General features: G+C 39.4%; 1 protein-coding gene across 1 annotated transcript; it reads left to right on the top strand.

Annotated features, from left to right (window-relative positions):
• The first annotated feature begins 317 nt into the window (after positions 1–317).
• TMEM62 (transmembrane protein 62) lies at positions 318–22,721 on the top strand. The gene is made up of 14 exons (XM_082317031.1): positions 318–475; positions 4,034–4,145; positions 5,269–5,406; positions 6,521–6,566; positions 10,226–10,367; positions 12,455–12,579; positions 12,727–12,849; positions 13,689–13,844; positions 15,352–15,511; positions 15,784–15,897; positions 16,848–16,932; positions 18,501–18,605; positions 19,485–19,603; positions 20,529–22,721. Exons 3-14 carry the CDS (start codon positions 5,367–5,369, stop codon positions 20,853–20,855), a joined length of 1,542 nt encoding a protein of 513 aa, XP_082173157.1. The 5' UTR covers positions 318–475; positions 4,034–4,145; positions 5,269–5,366; the 3' UTR covers positions 20,856–22,721.
• The last annotated feature ends 282 nt before the right edge of the window (positions 22,722–23,003 follow it).

Below are 23,003 nucleotides of genomic sequence, written 5' to 3'. Positions count from 1 at the left end.
AGGCGCCCCTGCAGCTAGGGCTCAGAACCCAGGGCAGGGGGGCGGCCCAGGGCCGCCGGCAGCTGCCCGGCCAGGGCGAGGGCGGCCGGGCAGCTTCGGGCGGATCCCACCCCTCGCCAAAGAAAACCGCCAACAGGCGGGGCGCGCCCACCCGCTGCCCGCGCTGGCATCGCTCCTGCGAGCCAGCCGCAGGCGGGCGGCCGGGGCGGCCCGACAAGCCGAGGAGGTGGGCCGCGACGCGGAAGTGCTGCAGCCAGCGGCGCTGCCCGGCGGCGGGGCCGCCCGGGGCGGGCGCAGGGTGGTAGCGCGGCGCAGGATGCTGAAGCTGGCTGTGGGGCTGCTGACAGCGGCCGCCGTGGCCCTGCTGCTGGATTGCTACGCGCCTTCGGGGACGCCGCTGCCGGTGGGCCGGCGCCCGCGGGCCCCTCAGCCGGCCCCCGGGGCGGAGGCCGCCAACCTGCTGTGGGCAGTGCAGGTGAGGGGGGGGGGCGTGGCCGAGCAACGGCCCGCCACCAGCGGCGGCGGTTGGCACCGCGCTGAGGTACGGCCGCCCCCCGCCTTTCGGGGCTCCGTAGCGGCGGAGGCCGCTGCGCGAGCCCACCGAGCGGGGTGGAGAGGCGGGGCGCGGCGCTGCCGCCGCCGGCGGGGCGCGGGGGGCGAGCGGGGGGCCGCCGGCGGCGGTGCCCCCGCACTCGGTGGGAAGCTGTGGCACCTGCTCCCGGTAAACGTCCCCTTCGCTGTGCCGGAGGCTCGCAGTCAAGCCTCAGTTACAGGTGTTTGGCCGGTTTGCTAGACTACCCAAAAGATAAGGTGTGCGTGGTAGAAGTGGGTAATTAAAACTCACGTAATTATTATGCTATCCTATGTATTGCATCAGTACCCGGTATGGTATTATCCAATATCCCAGTGAGAAATGCAGGCTCTGCCTGTCCCTTTCCCCTTCCAAAACTCAGAAAAGTTGTATGGCTGAGAAAATAGTTCCACAGGCTTTTAGCAATAGAAGGTACTGGGCCAGCATGAGTGATGTACCTTAGGTCAAATGTACACAGCTTTGCTTCCGGGTTGAACGTAAAACCCAGATTAACCTGGCATAGTCTTGGCAGTAAACTGTCACGTCTGGGTGCTTCTGCGGCCTCTTTTCTGACTCTTCCCCCCAGAGCATTCCTGAAGCACTTAGTGTATAACTAACCGTGAGCTGTTTACATATTTGCAGGTAATCAATGGCTGAGATGTCACGGGGCTTGCCGTGCCGTTCCTTCTAACAAATAGGCTGCTTTTATTCTCAAATTCAAGGACACTTTGCCTGAATGTATTAGCTGCAGGTAGTTGCTCTTGGCGCATAAGCTGGCATATTATTAGTGCTTTTGTTCTCTCCAATTGCCATGTATTTTCAAAGTCAGTTTTTCCAGTAATTTTTCCTTGAGTGACTTAAGACTTATCTTCACGGCAGAACAGATTTCCAGATGGGAGATATGCTTGAATTAATGTAGATAAAGCCCCTATCTTGAGCTGTTATCTTGAAGAGAGTCAACTATAGCAGCATATAGCAGCTGCAGCGCTATACTGACAAGCAGCATGCACAGCTCCATACGTCTCTTGCCGTGTTCTCTCTGGTTGTGTTACTTCAAGTGGAGTTCTCCCAAGGATAGGTCATGGCACAGCTAATTTGAGACTTGGCTTTACTTTCAAGTGGTTATGTTCTCTTTCAGACGTGCCCTTTAACAGCTGCTTTATCATTGACCTAACTTGGAAATCAAGCACTAAATCTAGCGTTGTGCCTGATGATGTTGTGGGAAATGGGCTTCAGGCTCCCTGGTGACTCCATAGGTCTAGCCTAGGTCACTGGACAGAGCTCAAGATCGTCGGGTCTGCCCCCAGCAGTTCCTACCTTGTTTTTCCTCCCATCTACAGGACTGTCTGTTCTTAAACTGAACTAAACTGCAATCTTTGTACTATAATCTTGTCTTAATGGCTCTTTCACCTTTCTTATAGCAGAACTTCCTTTCTTACCCCAGTGCCTAATAGGCACTCTAGTTCAATATTTGATAAGCTTACAGCTGATTTTTCTACCATTTCTGTCAGCTGGATGCATTCTACTTTTGCTGTAGGCCTTGTAACTCTCCCTTGTTAATGCCTGCCTTTCCTGACCCACATCTTCTCTAGATAAGGAGCGTGGATGGTGATTTCTCCTCACCCTTAAGACTTTTCCAACCCATTTTGATGAAAGTTGCTGCCTATGATGCAATGAGAGAGGCCAAGTGTCCACATCAGTCAGAGGGAGGAGAAAGAGAAATGCAGCAAGTGGGCTTTTACCTACATTTTGGGAAATTAAATAAGAGAGTTGTAAGTTTTTCCCCTTGCCCACTGACTTCCCTTTTATTGGGACATCTTTTGAAGTTAATAAAAAAAAAAAAAATGGGAGAAGCTCCACTCCCAAGATCTTCATATTTCATGGCTTTTAGTGATGACAGAAACTTAGTCCCAGCTGTCAGAAGTCCCAGAATACTGTAACTCTTAGGACTTGCAAGAAAAGCCTTTTGTAAATCTTAAACTCTTATCATAGTAGGGAAAAAAAGTGGGAAGATCCTTGTGGAAAATCAGGCTTCCCAACCACTGTCTGCTAAAAGGTTGGAAATTTACATTTTCAGTAGTTATTGGTAGAACAGGAGTAAGGTTTCTTGTAAGACTTTTTGCTCAAGAATCTGGAGACAGCAAAAATAGTTGTTTTTATTTTCTCTGTTTGCTGAAATAGATGAATTCACAGGCTGAGGAGAAGCAAATTAAGATGATGTGTCCTTGTCAAAGATTACCTTAGGTTTGATGTACCGAGGTAGTTTTGCTGTGCTCTTTGATTCAGACTAGCTCGAGCGTATCAATAAAAATGAAGTTAAGGTTATGTCTGAAAGTGTTTACCTTTTTTAGCATCCAATTCTGATCTAGGCAAAAGTTCCATGTAAGCAAATGGGGAATTTTCCTAAGCAGAATTAAAATATTGTATTCAGGCAATGTTTTCTACATGTTCAAATGACTGAATAAGTAGAAGCTAAGGTATTTTGTCTCCAAAGTATTTTATCTGGATTTTTCAAAACGGAAAAAGCTTTACAAGAGCCAGGTTTATTAAATGGACAAACGTTAAATTTTACATTCATTCTCAGTTAGCGTTATCGTCAAATGGCCATGAGCACACGCGCGCTGTTTTTTGAGCGTCAAATACCATTTGTCTAAACTGAGGAGGATAATTTATTAATTCCACTGAAGTGGAATGGAAAGTGGAATTGAAAGCATTCACCCAAGATTTATTTTGGACAGACCTGAAAAGACACAATATTAAAAAAAAGAAAAATCTTACTTTTCTTATTCTCCCCATCCTGCCCCATACGGCTCTTCTGATGGGAGGGCTTTGACTGTTTGGTTCAGAAATGAACTGCGTCTTTTACAGTTAGGTACAAGTGGTATCATCATTTCTTGGGCAATCTTTGCCTTCGTGAAGGCACATGGAATGGGACCTAAACACACTCATTAGCTCCATTAAAATGCATGGGTAGAATGTTAGAAATCCTTCCACCCAGCAACTGGAAATGTCACACCAGGTACCAAATTAGTTATCAGTATGCTTGAAGTCCTAGGTAACTTTAACCTATTCTTGCTTTGCAGAACTACTTAGTATTCGCTCTTGCAGCAAGATCACTGTGTTGCACCAGAAGGTCACAGAATTTGAAAGTCAACAGGCCACTTAGAGCCATCAAAACTTACTGTAGACAGCTAAGTATTTCCCCGTATTATTGTATGCCCTTAGGTTTAAGGAAATCTTCTTGATGTAAATGTGATTTTAGGGGTTAGAGATGCAATATCATATGCTTGCTCTGCTTTTGTTCTCCCCTAGTCATCCACTTCTGTTTCTCTCTGTATCCCTTACTGATATGAATCACTATGACTGCCCTTATGTTGCATTCTTATGTACTTGGCTTTGCAGAACAACCTGAGCAGCAATAACCCTCTGCTTGGGACAGTGTTTCATTTTTCTCTTTTGTAGGTGTCGGATATTCATATCAGTAGATTTCGGGATCCCAAACGAGCTCCTGACTTTGAAAAATTCTGTTCTGAAACAATTGACATAATTCAGCCAGCACTTGTTCTAGCAACAGGTAAGCAATTCAAAAGTGTGAATTTCCTGCTGAGTGTGCTGTCAAAGGAAGAGCAAATAAGCAAAATTCTAGGATCTCAAGAGAAAACTTTAAAGCCTTAAGGTACCTTAAGCAATGGAAGTGGAACTGCAGCTGAAGATAGACTGCTAGAAGCGAATAACTTCTCAACTCAAGAGAATTAGTGTTTGTTCAATGACTTGAGTCTGATGGTGAGTTTAGTGTGTATTATACGTAACAAAGACATAATTATGCAGTATAGCTATTGTTTTCCCAATACTTGTCGCTACACCTTAGTCCTTGCTAGCAGCTACCTTCCTTCTTGTCCTCCTGGTAGTGATTCTACATCATTCTTTGTATTTGAAATTACAGAAGTGAGCAGTGTCTCTGATTAGTCATTAAGAGCCAGTTCCTCTCTGAGAACAATCCCTGCTCATTTGTATGAAATTCACCTGTGAACTAATGTAAGATTTCATTGCTGGTTTCCATTTGAGCATATCATACCCAGACAGGTGAAATAAGCCGTGTCATTTCATTTGATAGCTTGCTATTGCTATTGAAACGAATTAAGTTTTGGCAAGCAACTCGAAAAGACTTTGAGCCATTACTATATGCAAGGCTTTAGAATCTTAATGCTAGACCTGGACTTTTGTTTCTACAGAGAGTTACTTATCTGCTGCTTGCTTTTTAAGTTAAGAGTTCAGAAATAGCATTCATCTTTTAACTAGCAACGCAGGGAGGCATTACTATATGAACAGGAATGGGAATGGTTCGAACTTTAGTTGGAGCTTGAGGGGATGCAGAAGGTGTGAAGTTAAACAAAGCTTCTCTGACTAGAATCTTCAAGTATAATGAATTCATAACAATTTTCTGTACTTTGGCATGGCACTAGTAAAAGTGCGGCAGTGACGTGGTTGATAGATGTTTGAACAGGCTGCCGCATCTGCCTTAGAAGGCATTTACCCTTACAGTAACCTCTTGGACCAAATGACAGGAACATCCAGATTGCACACAGGAGGCCTACAGCCACGTACACTGGGAAGCTTGGATTGGATGCTTGCCTAGTTACAGTATTTGTGTAAGCTGTGTAGGCCTCTAGTTATATCTCACCTTTGTACACTTTCAGGTGACCTGACAGATGCTAAGACAAGAGATAAACTGGGATCTGAGCAGGTAGAAGCAGAATGGAAAACTTACCAGTCAATCCTGAAGAGATCGAGGGTCATGGAAAAAACCAAGTGGATAGACATCAAAGGGAATCATGGTAAGAAGGAAATGAAACATCTCTTTCTTTCCTGTGATTACAGAGCTGACTTAGGCAAGTTATAGAGGTGAAGTGTCAGTACTTACTAGCACGTTAGTGGTGGTTATGAGTCAGTAGAAGGGCTTGCCATCCACATGTCTGCTCTACTGAGGGCACACTTTGTTTACAGGCACTTACTGGAGTTTTAGTACTAGGGAAGTAAGAGTCTTCATTTATTGCTTTTGCCTGGCAAGTGGTAGAACATCGCTTCAGATGTTAGTTTCCAGGTCATTAGTTTATATACCCCATCTTTTAATGGAGGGGCAAACTGTAACCTTACCCTACTGAAGAAATGGTTTCAATTTACTTTTCATGGACCTCCCTCCACAGGTTTAAGTTAAAAAGTATCACACGTTCAGCAATTAAAGGAAATTGGGTTTCTTTTGAATAGAAAGAACTCATGAAAGTTTGTACACATCATAGTTGTCGCTACATTCTAAGCATTCAAACACAAGCTAACAATCTTGTAGGCTATATAAGCCAGCTGTCACAGGAAGGGCAAAACTAGAAAGCCTAGTGCTGGGGGAAAAAAGTGCATGCTTGGTCAAATGCAGCCCGTATGTGACATTTTAGTCCCATTTCCCTATTAGGCTTCTGTTACCAGCCTTAGTGCAGAGGTGGACCCCAGTTGTAGTACAAGCGTCCCCAAGTTGCTGTCTGTTTTACACATGCTATTCTCTGATGCTATTGCTACTTTATTTTCCTTGGATAAGTTAGGTCATACTTACAGAGAATGCACCCAATCCAAAAAGCTTCTGAAAAGCTTTATGGCCAAAGTGGAGACACGTGGTTAGCTTTTAGCCACTAAATGACAATTTACATTCCCACAACAACTTCATCTTTGAATTGAAACTTAAATGAGAAAACTATCCTCACTTTTAGGTCAACTGCATTGAGTATATAATGTCTTCTCTGCACAGTTAGACAGTCTGCTTGTCAATGATGCATTTTACAAAAACCAGCTTCTTCAGTGCCTGCTGAGACTGCTTTATCTCAACATTAGGAAATAAAATACAGAGGTCAATGATCAGTTTGATCTGAAAGTTTCTTCATTTCCTTTTTCTCTCCCTTACAGATTCATTCAACATTCCATACCTGGATAGCGTTCAGAATTATTACAGGTACTTTTATTTACCATACAGATGGTAATTATATTCATTATATTCATATATATTCATATATGCCATTATATTCAAGGTCAAACTCACTAAACAATATTCTGTTTTCAGTTATCACATATATGCTTTTTCACTGACTTTCCTATAGTCCAGGATTATATTTGCTATTCCCGCTGTCTTTTCCATTGCCAGTTAGTAGAGCAGAATAGATTGAGAAAATAGAGAATTCTTTGCACAGACTTCTTATCTCTTACCCCTCTGTGTTTTGTAATTGAATATATTGTAAATCTGCCTGTGTCTAGGAAATGTTCTGTGCAGTATGTGTTCAGTTTTCTCAGAACAGTTATGTGATATATTTCTCTAAAACCAGTGTTCCCAAAGAATGCTTTTCCTCCTTAAAATAGAAGAAAAAAGAAAAAGAAAGCAAGAGGAAACTTCACTTTTTAAATGTTCTTTCTGCATGCCCAAAAGGGCTTTTCATGTCATATGGGTCTAAATTTTATCTGAGCCATTTCTTCACATCTGAGGCATTTTAGAAAACTGAAAGTAGAGAAGCAACAAGGCAGAAGATGATGGGTGGACAAATGTTCTTGAGGAACATGCTTGAGATTTAAATGTGAAGATAGGCGAGGAAACTTTCCCCTCTCCAGCTAGTTATTTTGCTTGTGCATTGTAAAGGTAGCCTCAGTTGTAACTCACGTTTAACTTCTCAGTTTCTCCTGCCCTTCACATCTAAACACAAAATCTTGTCTCAGAATTTTGGTGGTGCTTTCAGCTTTGACTCTTTGGAACTGGAGGAAGACTTGGAAATCTAAATTCTACTTTAATTCAGGCTCTTAAGCCATCCACTTTGCAATAAGAACACATATTAAACATCTGATAGTTCAGTTTGCTTCAGTTCCGTGTGGCCTAGCAGGAGCAGATACATTTTCCCATAAATTCTGTGGGATAGGATCCTACAGCAGCTGCATTTGCAGGAGAACATGGAATTCACATGTGGATTTACCATGAAGGGATGAATGTGTGGTGCTAATAAGGCTTTTGGACGTGCTAGTGCAGCGCATATGCCTACATCTTTTGCCACAGTTGTGGCTACGTGACAATCTAGTATCAGTCTTCCACTCTAGTTTAAGGCTGCTATCAGAAGTCCTAGTGACACGCATGGGAAGATGTAGCACCAATGAATTTGCTGGATCATCCCTGAATTGTTGTTTGGCCTGGACAAGCTTACTGTTTGGAAAGATATATGGATCATCTGCTTCTTGTCCACACTGAAGATGCACTGATAGCAAAAAGGATTGGAAAGGATTAGGGTGAATTTTCAAAGCAATTCAGCCAACTTAAGAATTTCTGAGTGAAATTCTGAGTCAGGTGAAAAAGTCTTTGCTTATTAATTGACAGTCTCTTGCTAAAGAAATGTGTTCTCATAATGGTTTTTGCTTCATTATAGTCTGTCATCATAGCAAAATAAAGAAACGGTAATGAGATGTATCATACTTTCTGAGACTGAAGAAAGGCACTAAGAGTCCTCAAAAGCTATTAAGCATCACTAAAGGTAGAACTGCCTTTACAGGGACAATTTTATTAATCTGATGTATTAATAAAATATAAAGATTAATAACATTTTTAGTAAATGTGCCACACTCTAGGAAGAGAGAAAGGATATGGTGGAATGAAGCGGAGTCTTGTGGAAGCCTTTTCTTCTCCCCCACCCCTGCAAAGTTAAACAGTCAAAAGGACAATGTCTTTTTTTTTTTTTTTTTCTCCTTCTCCTGAGCTACAGTAAGGCACTGTCTGTTTGCCTTTATGTGATCCTGAACAAATAATTCATTCTTTGCTGTACACCTTAGAGCGCTGTAGCTTGCAGATATAAAAACAGAGGCTAGGGAAAACAGTTATTCCACACCACTGGTCTTCATTATGTATTAAAATTAAAGGCAGCAGCAGTTCCACTGAAAGACAATAATATTTTTACACCAAAACATGGGTTCCTATTTTATGTCCACAGCACGAGCAGAGGATGACTCAACTGTTACACACATTCTTAAGTGGGACTAAAGGCAGAAATCTTAGGATTATGATACTGAGCTTCCAGTTTTCTTAATGAAGTTCATGATGTTCATAAAGGTAACATTAACTTCAAAAAAAAAAACATTGTGAAAGGGTCTTTATGATATTGGAAGTATTGATTTATATCTGAAACTTGTTTTTTGATATATTGGCTTCTATTCTGTTCAGGTCAACTTTTCTGGCAATTCTATTGTTTACTCCGATTGGTGGAGGAATAGTGATATGAACTGTTTTCTGGATGGCTGTGTTCAAACTATACTCGTCATCTGAACTCAGGGATGTTTTAGCTTCCGCATATCATCCAGGGAGTTTAAAAAACAAAACCAAGAAAACCCACCCACACCCACACACCCACACACCCACCCACACACCCCTAACCCAAAAACTCAAAAGAAAACAAAAATTCCCTCCGCAATTAAACCCAAGTTTTAGTTAATCTCAGATTTGCTCACAATCATTCTAGTTACAGAATTTAATTCTTAATTGAGCAATTTAGTAGATACCATGAGTTGGAATGTTACTTGTCTTTGCCAGTGGAAGATACATGCAATTACCATCTAGCATAAAGTATCAAAAGCACTTCAATTTTAGAAGTTAGAAAAACGGAAAATATCTGTTGTTAATGGAAGGAAAGAAAGCAACATATATATTCATTATTACATGTATTTGTTGTATATAGTTTTATTAGCATAAAACCATGGGGAAAAAAGGGTGGAATTAGTTGACATGTCTTAAGTCCTTCCCTGTTTACAGTTTTAACTTAGAGTATTTTAACATTAAAATTTGAGAGCTCAATTAACATCAGGTAGCGTGCAAAAGAGCAGAAACCCTTTTTGCTCTCTCCTTTTACTCTTTGAATGAAGAATTCTAATGACATTCCACAGGTGACAGGAGAACTGGTAAGAAACAAAAAAGAGTAATAAGCAAGAGGAAATGCTGCCTTCTTTGCTATTTATAAGATTTCATGTAGCGTAGTGTCTCTGGTTTGGATCTTTTGGAAAATAACTGAAAAGGTTCAATATTTCTTTGGTTCAAAATCATATTCCATTAGCCAATAGCTGATCATTCTACATCAGAGTAACTTAAGAGATGTCTAACAAAATAGCGGAGACAAGACTTGATGTCCCTGATATTTCTACGTAAGCAAGGAAATTTTTTTTTTTTTTTTTAAATTCTTTCAGATACCAACAATAAACCCAAGGCAATAATCTTTTTCCTTTGCAGATCTCCTTTAATTAAAGTAGTGTGAGATCCTGCTGTCCTGTCATCTTACCTGTTTGTTTTGCATCGTTATGCTGCAGGCCTATCCTTTATCCATAAAAAAGTACCATGTTGTTCAGGGAAAGTGTATTTATGATAACATTTTTTTAAAATGTTTGTGTGCTAACCTGCTGCTTAACACATGACCCATGTAATGCATCTTCTTTGAAATACAGACTTTTCAATGCCATTGATTTTTAAGAAGAGACTTTACTCCAGTAACAAGATGGAGATAGATCTAATGCAAGAAATCTTGCATTTATACTACGCAGGACATTTTTGTCATTGCTGCAAGCTTTCCTAACAGCAATATTTCCATTTTATTTTGGCAGGAAATACTCTGCCTGGCGTAAAGATGGCTCTTTCCATTACATCCACACCACCTCTTTTGGGAACTATTCATTCATCTGCGTGGATGCCACACTCAGCCCAGGCCCTAAGAGACCCTATAATTTCTTCGGAATTTTAAACATGGTATTTTACGTCTTGGTGTTGCATTTGCTGGCTGTTTTACTTCTATAGCAGTTTGTTTGGGGTTTTTGTTTGTTTTTATAAAGAAGAATCCTCTGAAAGATTTGTGTTCATCTAAAAAAGTCTTTATGTTTTTAAGTTATTATGCATGTGGGACATTTATTTAGAAAAATGAATGTGTCACTTAACATATACTGTATCTATCTGTGTTTTCTCTCTTTAAGAAATAATCCAGCACAAAAATGTCAAATTAGACATTTTAAGGACACTGTCAGTAGTTTCTTAGCATTTAGCTAGACTTGAGTGATTATTTCCTTATATGCTGTAAAGTTTTAAAAAAACAAACCCCAAACTTTCTAACTTCACTCCTTTTTGCTTTGTTAGATGCCTTTTTTTATTAATATTAATGTTACAGATGAGAGAGTTGCACTTATCAATGAAATAATGTGAAAGATAATGCTATGAAGAAATGTGTCACTTATGAAAGTGAGGTCTGATCTTCTGAGACCATAAAAATTACATGGTATTGTTTTGAAAGAATAACATTAATCCCAATGTTTAAATCGCATATCAGTTTAGATAACATTTTGCTTCCCTTTGATTTTTCTCTGTAGTTTGTTGATATGCTATTGTTCTTGAGATACTCTCCTGAAGTGCTGGCAGAGAGTTACTGGGTTCTGGCAAACAGATGTCATATTTTGCCTGTGATAACGGTCTCAATGAAAAGTAAAACGTTGTCCCTCTAATCTTGTCTAAAGGAGGCTCGACATTGAATTAAGAGTTCGTAAAGTGCTAGGTGATACTTAGATGAAAGGTGATGTAGGAGCGCCAAGTACTGTTCTCATTGTTTACTGTAATCCATAGTGGGTGCAGTAGATTTGCAGACAAACTCTCAAGGAGCTAAGAAATGCGGTTGAGTCTGGAGCTCCTGTCCTTGGCTGCAGTAAGTCAAGCATTTGCTTGCTAATTACCCAGCAGCAGGCGTCCAGAGAGCATTGCTTGCGGATTTTTGCACAAAACTGAAAGTTAAGGTAGATACCTGTAACTTTTAACAATTAAACCTCTGCCAGGAATTTGAAAAAAAAAATTAGATTTGTATCAGTGATTTGATTGCATAGCTTAGGTAAAAATATTCTTAAAGCCCAAATTCATAAAGGCAAAGGAAATATAATTTCACTTAATAAGACCATTACATCAACCCAGAATGGTATACTGAATCCATTCTTTTTTTAATATACCTTTATTTCTGTTTCCTTTATTCATGCCCTTCAGTGTTTCTTTTCAGGTAGGAGGGAAAAGAATATGTTGGTGATTCTCTGGGTTACCCTAAAAGGTGATCTGCAAAATGGTGAAAGAGTGGATTTGTGTTCTTTTCTGGTTTTAGTTTTCCTGCCTCCTCTGTTAGACCTTGAGATCTTATTGGTATTGGGAGTCTCTCTGGACAGTAAGTGGTTGATTTATTATTGGATGTCAAACAAGTAAAGGAGAGAAATTTTACCTGCTGTGTAAAGTGTTACTTTTGCTTAACTTTAACAGCAATGGCTGAGTAATATTTTCAAGATTCAGCATCATAGTTCATCCAGTTAAATGACTGAAGCATACACGGTGCACAGTTTCTGTGGTCTGTCATGCCTATAAAAGGCCATCTAGCAACTCAAGAGATATTAGGGATGATAATTGTAAGGTAAAGATGTTTGTAAAATCAACTCAAGCGTGTCATCTTTGACTATATAAATAAGCAGTAGAAAGGATAGAAATATTGTTTACCAAAATCTTTGTTTATATTGCACTTTTCCTGTGTTTGGTTGCAAGGAAGGTGTTGAGTGTCTTGTATTCACTTTCTTTTTCCAACATCAGATTTTAGGGATATGCCTAGTAGTACGGTTTGTTCATGCACAGGTCCCTGAGGAGGAACTGAGAGTATTCTGTTGCTTGTTTTTGGTTTTGCCTTTTTTTTTTTTTTTTTTAAAAAAAAGGATGAATTGCATCCTTCATTAGTTTCTTTCTGCTTTCCTTTTGCTATTCTTTCCAAATAGCCTGAATGTTAAACAGGTTTGTTTGGTTGTCTTTCAAACACCTGCCTGTTTCAGAATCAAATGAAAGAGCTATCTTTGATGGCAACGGAAAGTCTGCACAGCAATCATACTATCTGGTTTGGCCATTTTCCCACCTCAACAATCATCTCCCCAGCCCCAGGAATACGAACATTAATGAGGTAAGATCTTTCTTTTTTCCCTGTATGTTTTCAGCCTGAAGTACCTTTCTTGCCTCTTTTCCCATACTTGTCTGTCTCTTTTCAAGTTTTCTGCAGTGATATTTCCTTCCCATCCAAATAATCACAATTTTTATGTTCTTTTATTAGTTCTGCCACAGCCTATTTATGTGGACATCTCCATACAATGGGTGGGCTGATGCCAGCCTTGCACAGTCAGCACCGTGGTGGCACTCTGGAACTTGAATTGGGAGACTGGATGGATAATAGGAGGTAAGTAAACCCTACGTGAGCAAATTATATGGAGCCTAACTGGTTATACTGTGATTCCCTTTTATGCTGGTTAGAGAATTTGAAAGAAGCATTAGATCTGCCTGACTGGTTATTACTATTAACGCTTTTGAAAAATGTCTCTGTGTATAAGTTTGGGATTTTTTTCCCTATACCAACAGTGTGCTGATAAATTAAGTAATTTTTTAATTCATTCTTGATATTTAGAAATTAAAAAGAAGACATTGAAATATCGATTTAGTATGTGTTTAGCTTTCAAAGCAGAAAAATAAATTGTAATAAAATTCAGCATCACTACTTCAGAATACCCATGCTCTGCACCAGCTGTTAGAATTTTAGAGACAAAAATAGTCTACCTGAGAAATGTTACTTTAGCAGCATATCAAAAAGAGTCCAATGCTACACGGAATGTCTAGTAGTATATTAGCTTTTATTCTGCAGTAATCCTAAGAAAGATACTTGTATGCGTACAGGAATAGAGCACACCGAGGTCTTTGTCCGTAACTAGACTACCTACCCAGACACTGTAGTAATGTACATTATATTTGAATTCTTTAACATAATGTTCATCTATGTGATTCATGTGCAAAATTCAATAGATCTTGACATTTGGAATTTTGAGTGGTGCTTCAGTGATTTATAATAAAATGAACCTGATCAGAGGTAACCAGCTGTAGAGTTTATACAGCAGAGTTGGTTAATATAGCATCAACTACAGAAGAAAATAAATGGAAAATAAATCAAACAAGTTCCATTTAGAAACTTGGGAAGCTGTGCATGCAGTAGTTTGTATCAACAAAATTTTTTTCCTTTTATTATAGGTACCGGATCCTTGCGTTTGATCATGACCTCCTTAGCTTCGCAGATCTTAACTTTGAAGAATGGCCTGTAGTTCTCATCACCAATCCCAAATCCTTCCTTTATAGCAGTTCTGCTCATGAACCACTAGTCAAAATTCTTTATTCCACTCATATCAGGTATCCTGTAATCTCTTGGTTTAACAATATTTAACTATATTTTAATAGTTGCGGTCTTTCTCGATTATCATGTACACCTATATTTGTATAACAAGACTTTTTTTTTTAAATGCATGTGTCCACTGTTCTCAGAATTCACTTTTCTCTGGAAGATTGTTCCTGAGAGCTCACTTGGTATCGTATCTCTGATAAAAGGAGATTACATAGTAGTAATTCATGTTTGTTTTATTTATGCAGTTATTTCCCCTGAAGTCAATTGGAACTTTCTTATGTAACCAAAGCTGGTAGACTTAGATTAACACATAATCTGTGTTATTAATCTATCTCACATATTCACATTGCCTCCGCTGATTTCAGGATTTTGTCTATGTATTTTTCTAAGTGTTTTCTCTATTCACTTTGGACTTCTTAGACTCTTGTGTTTTCAGTTTTACATCCCTTATATATTAAAACATTTTAAGCCTTTGCCAATTTTCATATTTGTTTTAAATCTCTCCATCTTTCCATTTCTACCTTTTCTATTTATTTTTTTCATTTGTATTTCAAATTTCTAAGCCCTTTCCAACATCTTATGTTTGCCGTTAGACCAATATGCATGAAATATATAGGTATATTGCATACACAGAATTACAATCAAAAGAAGTTTGTCATACTTTTCAGTTAGGAAGAAGCATCCTACTAAGTCTACCTACTTTCCATTTTTCTATTTAGAACCTTAGCTGAACATTCTTATGATTATATTAAATATATGAACCGGTAGAATCGTTCAGCATAACTATGTAAGACTCCTTCATTTGACTGAAACATGCTCTGGAATGCCTTTTTTATTACCAGAAATTAAAAATTGTATGTGCAATATATTGAGTCTATATTAGTATCACCGTTTCTCTGAACATAAGCACTGCCAAATGATGCTACATTTGTTGGTATCTCAGATCTGTAACACCAGTTTTGCATTCCACTCTATTTCTCATAAATTTAGTTACAAAGACTGAGAGGTTATATTCTGACTAGCAAAAAGGGGCGGGGGGGGGAGCCCAACCCAAAAACACAAAAACCCCCAAAAACACCACCACCCACACCCAACAGCAAAGGACATTAGGGAGAGAGACTGGCAATTTTTATTGAAGATGCCTACAAGTATTTGATTATGTGTCTATATGTGTGCAGGAGGATGCATCCCACTTGTGTTAGCAAATGTTTTGACAGCAAGAGTTCCAAAATTATTTCTGCCAGGACCTGATTATTTCTGACCTGACCTTATCTCTGCCACTTTTTCATCTGTTCCACAGCCCAGTTTTCTATCGTATTCTTTTGCACAATACCATACAGAACGTCTCTTTTTAACTGTAGGAAAGAGCTACCATGTTACCATTTTAATTTCTAACTCTTTTGAACTCTTAAGTACAAGGTAGCATTATCTTTAGGGACTTCTCTTCAGGAAGTAATGACAAATCTGCAAGTCCTGTAACAAATCTGTTTATTTTGCTGTTTATTCACTCCTTAGAATTCTGGCCTTCTCTCCTTCTGTCATTATCGCCGTCAAAGTCTATATAGATGGAGTTCACTTAGGGAATGCACATCAGGTGTCTGGCCCTCTCTATGTACTGAAGTGGAGCCCGCAAAACTACAGCGAAGGGTTCCATCACATAGATGTGGCTGTCCAGGTAAGGTACCTGTTGGCGTTCTTTGTATTGAATTTTTATGTTGTCGTGTTGGCTCCATCACCCTTCTGCATCACGTAACTAGGGACAAAATACATGATAACAGACTTCCGTTCATATCCTTTGCAGGTAGAAGCATTTAATACAGTGGTATGCCAGACATGCATGCGTCAATCGAATCTTTCCAGAAAAGCTGCAGTGATAATTAGCAACTTTAACTAGATATTTTGTGCACTACTGTTATCTAATTGCTCTCTTATTGTATATCTGTCTAGGATGCTTCAGGAAGAATTAGCACGCGGGGTCATATATTTGCTATGGAAGAAAACCTCTCTCTTAGATTTGGCTTTTGGCCATCTGTTATTCTTCTCACTGACCACTATGTTCTAGTAAGTACTTTCAGCAAAACAGCTGTCATTCCGTGTTGGTTTCCCCAGAGACTGCAGGAAGCATTTCCCTAATTCCTGGTAGACTTGAATGTACTTTGCTTTTTCCAGATATGACTCCATTGGAATTTCACAAATATTTCAAGTTTCCTTTCTCTAGTTGCATGCTTCAAACGTGAATGTGCAGCAATCGTTCATGCAAACACGTTGACTTCCTTGATTTAGTTACAATTTTTGGGCATAGGTATACACACATTTTGTGCAAGCAAGAAGTAGAAAAGAAGCTAGGAGATAGCAGAAAAAGGAAACATTAAATCAAAGAGAACTTCACTGTGATCTGTTGCAATATGTGTACTAGCATGAGTGCTGGAAAAAGTCTCACATCAGCTGCTGACATTATAGCTAGCTCTAGCAAAGAGGAAGGAAAAATTCCTATTGACTTCAATAAGTTCCAAGTCATATCCAGAAGTGTTACAGCTCAGGACATGCGAAGAAGGCATGTCATAATAGTGTAGGTGCACTTATAGAAGAACATAGGGAAGTCCACATGACCGTGGATAGTATCGTATTTGGCTCAAAATTATTATATTAGTTTTGTTAATCAGGAACCGATATTCTCCACAATGTCTTGAACTGCAGTTTATTCAGTACAGCACTCAGAAAATGTTTTACGTAGGAAGTGTATTTACACTTTTTCAGCGGATGTGTTTTACAAACCCCATTTTGGAAAGATTCAGGCATATCATTTTCAGCCATCCAACTGAATTCAAGTCTGTAAGATGCAAGTCCAATAACTCTTAAGTTTCTTTTTACTCTTCAGTTCAATGACACCATCAAGCTTTGAATGTGTGTTTCAGTTAGAAATCTCTGTATCATTCTGTCAGTGTCCATAAGGCATGCTCAAAGGCAGCTCCTACTCCAGGGCTGGCTTAGAGCTAAAACTCTCTTTTTAGGCTCGTGTGCTCTTTGGACTGATTGTGCTGATTCAGATCGCCTTGCTTGTTGTTTTCCGATACCTCCAAAAGCCAGCACTCAAAGGTATGAACCAATGTTTGTCTCTGGTTTTTAGAGGATCTAATTTTCCGTAAACTTTTTTTACTATTTATCTGTATACTAACAATATGTAAGTAATTGCGCTGTTAATCACCGTATGCATTTTGCATCTAGTACTGTGAAGTTTGATTGGGTTCTCAGAAGCTGCTGTTTTGCTTTTAAGGGGACCCAGAAAACCTCTGATACATCAAACAAAGTAAATTAAAAACTTGACCAGGTGTCTTTGTTTAAAGGAAAATTCAATTAATTGAAGTCTAATGGTTTCATTTTAATTTTCTCACTGAAGAATCCAATGCATAGGGAAAGGAATGTTTTTATTTTGTATTAGTTCTGTATGTGCTTGTTTCACTACAGCTGGCACAGAATTCTCTGTCACCTGAGTGGAGAAACAGATTGCCATCTACAAAAAGAATTTCTGTTAATCTTTGCACAGAACATGAACAGGCTTGGGTCTTTCTCAAAATAATACTATGATCAGTTCTGTCATAACTTGGTATTTTGTTTGTGATAAATTGGGTAAATGAAAATTAATCCTGTTAAGCTCGTGGTGTTTATCCTTTAAACAATTGTTTGAACCACACCTTACTAATGAGATTTTTCTGGAAGCCACCTCCCTTCCTATTCATGTCAGTATATGTCCCTTCCTTTATATTCATAATCACGTAGCATCCTGAGGTAACTACAGCAACTGCTTACACCGAAAAAGAACAGATTTTCAGTTGCCTATATGGAAGTCAGCAGCTAAAAATGAAAAGAGCTAGCATTCTGTGATCAGCTAGGTCCCTGTGGACCATGACAAATGTTTTACAAATTAGCGAAGAAATTTGTAAGAGCTGTTGATTTCCAAAGGTCAAGCTTGTCCTCTGGGAGTTAATGCTTTGTGAGAAGGGCAGCCATGTAAGAAGTGAAACTCTAAAGGCTAGCTTTTATAGGAAAGATCTCTTGATCTCAATCTATGAATTGTCTGCTTCAGTTAGAAAATTAATATTGCCTTTTTTTGCTAACATCACATACTTGTCAGAATGCTGCCATTTTAACACCTAGCCTTCATTTTATCTGAGTTGCTAGTAGATCTCGCTAAGTAGATTTAATCAAAGAAAATCCAGTTAATCTAGTCCATGCTGACCTGCCTGCTTGGGTTTGCACAGTTACTGTTTTGAGTCTCTTACTTTTCATTTAATATGAACTTTCTCCATGTTTTTCATTCTAGCTAACTTCATTTTCTGGGTATAGAATGGTCATTCAGTTTTATTTACATACAGCAAGTGTACTCATTTAGAATGGTAGCTTCTTCTGCTGTTTTTAACATAGATTGTTATATTTATCGGTTCCTTACTTTCAGTTGTCACAGTAATAGTAGAAATGCATTCCCTTGCATTTGTTCTGTAGACATACCAAATATTATTTCTATATTTCTTATTTAATAGAATGAGTAAATAACGTGCAGAGTTGTTTCAGAAAGACCAATATTTATATATATACATATATATGTACATGTGTGGGTGTTGCAACCTGAATCAGGTGTATTTTTCTTAAATGTTGTCTCTGTTTAGAAAAGCCAGGATTACTTACTCTGACCTCGTATTCCCTTCATGTCTTCAGTAAAACAAACACCTTCTATTACTCAGTTCTGGTTCTGAATTTATACACCATTCTGGGTAAGTAACCTAGAACACTGGAGGACATAGATTAGTATTTATAAATTACACATCAGAGCCTGATGAGAAATCAGATTCCTAACATCTTGGAGAACGGGGAAAATCTATGTTAAGTTACAAAATCTATGTGGAACTTGAAAAGTTACTGTCCAAAGAGACTAAAGGTTTGTTTGTAAGAGCCTAACTTAGAAGCCTAGAATTAATTAAGCACTTAAATTATTAAATTACTCTGAAAGCAAAGTGAGTGTTTTTAAATTTAATTTGGTTTTCACTTATTCTTTGAGTAGGATCTGGTTGTACCTTGGTGTAAAATGAGTATATGGAATGTACATTTCACATGACATGTCACGAAGACATCTCGGCTCTGATGCTAACAATTTTAGCTTATTTCTCCTCTGATAACGTTACTAAAATAGCTACTTTCTTGGCAGTCAGTATGCATAACATAGTGCAGCCTGCCCATTTTCACTTCTAAGCTGAGCCAAGCTGGAATTGTTTATGACCATGTCTTTCCTACATCTCACTGTAATTCTGGGAAAAGGCCAGCATTTGAAAGGATCCATCTTTTCACGTCTCTTGTAAGGAAAATGTTATATGTGGTAGTGAAAATTTTCACAGAGATGAAACCAACTCAAAAGCGTTTTCATTGCATGCCACAACTCATTGGTTTACCATGGTACTTTTACAGCAGGAACGTTCATCAGACTGCTGTTTGTTGAAGATGAAAACATTAGGCTTATTACTATAGACAAGCAATAGAGAAGTCATTTTCCCCAGTTAACCACTTTGTGCTCAGGAGTACAAAGGGCCATGTGAAAAAGGGCCATGTCTATATTGTATTTTCTGATGGTGCTGTATGTTTGGTTTCCTCTCTTTTAGGACCCTGGTTTGTAGGTGAACTGATAGATGGCCAGGTGGGGGCCTGTTTTTCCTTTGGGGTGTTCGTTGGTGGTTCCTTCTTACAGGGCGGCCTGACATTTGTGGTCGGGATTTTACAGGTACATATTTATAAAAATTAAGGCTGACAAACTGCTTTCTTATAGGAATTTTTTCTGATTTTTTTTTTAAATAGTTTTATAAAGAAAGGAGTCTTGGAAGGATAGAGAAGATTAGTGGCCATGCCTGACTACAACAGCTCTTTTTACCTTTCTGCAAATTTAAAGGGCAGAAAGGAAGGAGGTTGTGCATTATTTTCTCGAACTTCTCTTTTCCTCTATTTGGTGTTGCTTTGGACTCCCTGGATGTCTGGATTCGAGGCCATCTCTACAGATTTACCACTCTAAATTTTTGTTTTGTCCTTGGCTCATGCACAGGTTGCAGTGATTAAGCAAAAGGAACTGAACGGCCAGGGCAGCCCTTGCACACTGAATAACCTTCAGATCAGTAGGTGTCACTCTCCAAGTACAGGAGTCCAGTTTCCCCAGCAGTCTGCCCTGCCTGCCCTCTGGTTCTCCCAGCTGCCATTAGTCTGAAAGAGAGGGTGTAGTTCCTTGGCACTAAAGCCAAACCAAGTTGTTGCTTCCTTCATGGTCCCTCCCTAATGCCAGTGCTAACACTTGTCTGACACCGCAGTGGGCTGGGTCAGAGCGCTAAACTGACATAAGGACCTTCCTTTTTTACCGTGCTAGTGTTTTGCCAAGTCTAGCTCCCTGAACCAGCTCCAAGGAAGGTCAGATGCATGTCAGTGCCTCCCACTGCAAGGGAGTGGGCAGGAATGCTTGGCCTGGGGCTGAGGCACAGGCAGCCACAGCTCTATTGGCTGCAGAGTCTTGGAAGTGCATCCTGAGGTTCCAGCTCTGGGAATTGTACTGCGCCCTTAGAATGGGACAGTTTCATGTGCTCATACCTTTCTGTGCCCTCATGTATGTTACCCGGAACACTTGGCTTGCTCGTCGTCTTATTTTTCTCTGCTCTTCTTTTCAGATGCTGTTTTTCAACCTGCCATTAATGGCCTATCTGTGCTGGTGCCTGTTTCTGCGATGCCAGGGTCACAGCTTCCATTCTCACATCCATCACGTCCGACGCCTCGTGGCTGTGCTTGTTCACCTGGCAATGGCACTCCTCCTGGCCTGGCAGGTCTATTCCTGCTATTTCCTGCAGCGAACCTACGGGACCTTGGCTTTCTTCCTCTCCCCAATGAGAACGTGGCTGGTGGCGCTGACCTCAGCTCTGATCTATAAAACCTGGACACTGAAATCATCTGAGCTCAGAACTTACATAGTAGAAATGAAAAACTGTCAGAGCTCCTGAAGTACAATCTAAGTATTCAAAGTTCTTTGACTTAAAAACTGTCAAGGCACAACATATATTCTGTGATGCTGGAATTCCATACAGCCCAACCATTAGGTGGTAAGATCTGAAACTGCACCTGCACAGCTACAGAGCTGTATTAAATAATACATATTATACATTTACTATAAACTTTTATTGTATTATACAATATACTGTATAATACGTTATATAATAGTTATACATTAATACAGTATACAGTAAACTGTATAATAATCTCTATAATAGGGGTTTTTGTGGTACAGAAGATAGATGTGTCTGTATGGATCACAAATGGAAATGTTTGCTTATTACTACTGTGAATGGAAAAATATTTTTAAGTCATTAAATCCTTGATTTTTATAATGCTAGGTGAAATCAACATAGATCTTGATAATGAGCTCCAGGATTTGTGCTTAACTTTGCTTTTTATTTCAAGGTTTACATATCTTTTTACAAGACTAACTACAAGAGGAGACCAGATGTCTTTATGAAGTAATGGTTATTGCAAAAGTGCTGTGGTGGCCTTCACAGTAGGAGTCCTGTTCTTATACACTTTTTCAGCTCATAATGCTACATACAAGCAGTTTATAGGCCGTTAGGGGTGTATATGTGTATTTGTGTTTATGTTTACCTGAGCCGTGGCCTATTGGTCTTGTCCTGGGAGTGCTGGCTAATTAACGTGCTCTCTCTCTGGGAGGAAGTAGTTATGTTTTCCACCGTTGAGGTTGCCAGTTTTCCCACACTTTACCAGTGAAAGGAGAGTGAATGATCACTGTTGCAGGGATTCCCAGCTGTAGTCAGAGTTCAGCTTTAAAGCAAAGAATGGAGACCGTGTCCTCAGGATGGGAGAGCCAGAAGGAATCGTGTGGTCTGATGCCCATCTTGCTCTGTAAGCGAGGGGGTCAGGGCTGTATTTCTGGGTCTCAGTAAATGTGCCAAAGAGTGACTGAGGAAAACTCACTTCTTTGTTTTCAGTTTTTCTAAGTCTAAAAATGATGGAACAGTTACCTTTATGAGGAATGTAATGATCCAGAGCCAAGAGAGCTGAGGTGCCTTTATATGTAAAGTAAGGAGGCCACTGGCCTGCTTCACAAGACTGCTGTGAGTGGAACATTTAAAATACTTCAGGTAATTTTACAGTAACTTATTTATGACTCCTCAAGAAAAAGGAGGGGTAACTTATGGCACTTTAGAAAAAAAACAGCAGTGACTGTAGTAGAACATACAGGAAAATAAATTTAATTGGAAGAAAATACTGATTACAATTAAGACTTTTTGTTATTTCTAAAAGATGACAGTTTTCCTATTCCTTAATTCTTGTTCCTCAATGATTGATGATACAATAGGAAAAAGAGAGTAGCAGCTCTCATTCGCGTAAGTTAAATACACTATTAAGAGAATACAGAATGTCATTTCTTCCTACATATGTTTGTTTTGCCAAGCTGTTAGAAAATCAAAGAGGCAGGGCACAAAATTTACTTGTGAGATACACTACTGAAAAATTGATAATAAAATTGACATTTCAGAATTAAATTACTTTTACGTGATCAGGGAGCATAAAGAAGTGGCAATAAAATACTCCATATCTATACCCTGTGACAAGACCCTGTTCTGAAGTGATACTTACTTTTTGTTGTGGTGGTAGCAGTTGATTGCAATGTGATCAAATCTCAATGTAATCAAATGTCTATGGACTTAAAAATCTTACAGTCTGTCAAATATTTACTTTTTGGCTCCGTGGGATGTGTTCGGTAGATGGATGGAATTCTGTTAAGAATCTCTCAACGTTATTCTTAGTGTGGCGAGCAAAGATGTTTTATTTGTAGATGCGCTATCCCTGGCTCCAAGGCCTCAAATAAGAATCACTGCTCTGAAACGTGGCTGATGAGTGAATTATACACGTCTGTGGGAGTGATGTAATCAGCTTTGAGAGAAAGGGACTGTCCTGCTGCCCTGGTATCGCTGTAGAAACTCAGATCTCTTCCCTGCATAGGAAGCACCTCTTAGCTCATGCTCCACAGGCACAGCTATTGCAGCTTTTTGTTGCCTAACAGACAAGTAGAACTTACCTTGTCTCACGTTAATTAAGATTTTTGCCTTCTTAAACAGTTTTCCAATATTCTAAAA

Source organism: Platalea leucorodia, assembly GCF_965183815.1.
Source record: "Platalea leucorodia genome assembly, chromosome: 7".
NCBI classification, from domain to species: domain Eukaryota; kingdom Metazoa; phylum Chordata; class Aves; order Pelecaniformes; family Threskiornithidae; genus Platalea; species Platalea leucorodia.
Note: the sequence above shows the minus strand (reverse complement) of the source record. Positions and strands in the feature narration are given on the sequence as shown.

Bases quoted from the DNA above. Each gene is read 5' to 3' on its own strand.
- TMEM62 (XM_082317031.1), top strand. From the start codon at position 5,367: ATGGAAAAAACCAAGTGGATAGACATCAAAGGGAATCATG. The intron at 6,567-10,225 runs GTACTTTTATTT...TTATTTTGGCAG, and splicing joins AGCGTTCAGAATTATTACAG to GAAATACTCTGCCTGGCGTA. The intron at 12,850-13,688 runs GTAAGTAAACCC...CTTTTATTATAG, and splicing joins GACTGGATGGATAATAGGAG to GTACCGGATCCTTGCGTTTG.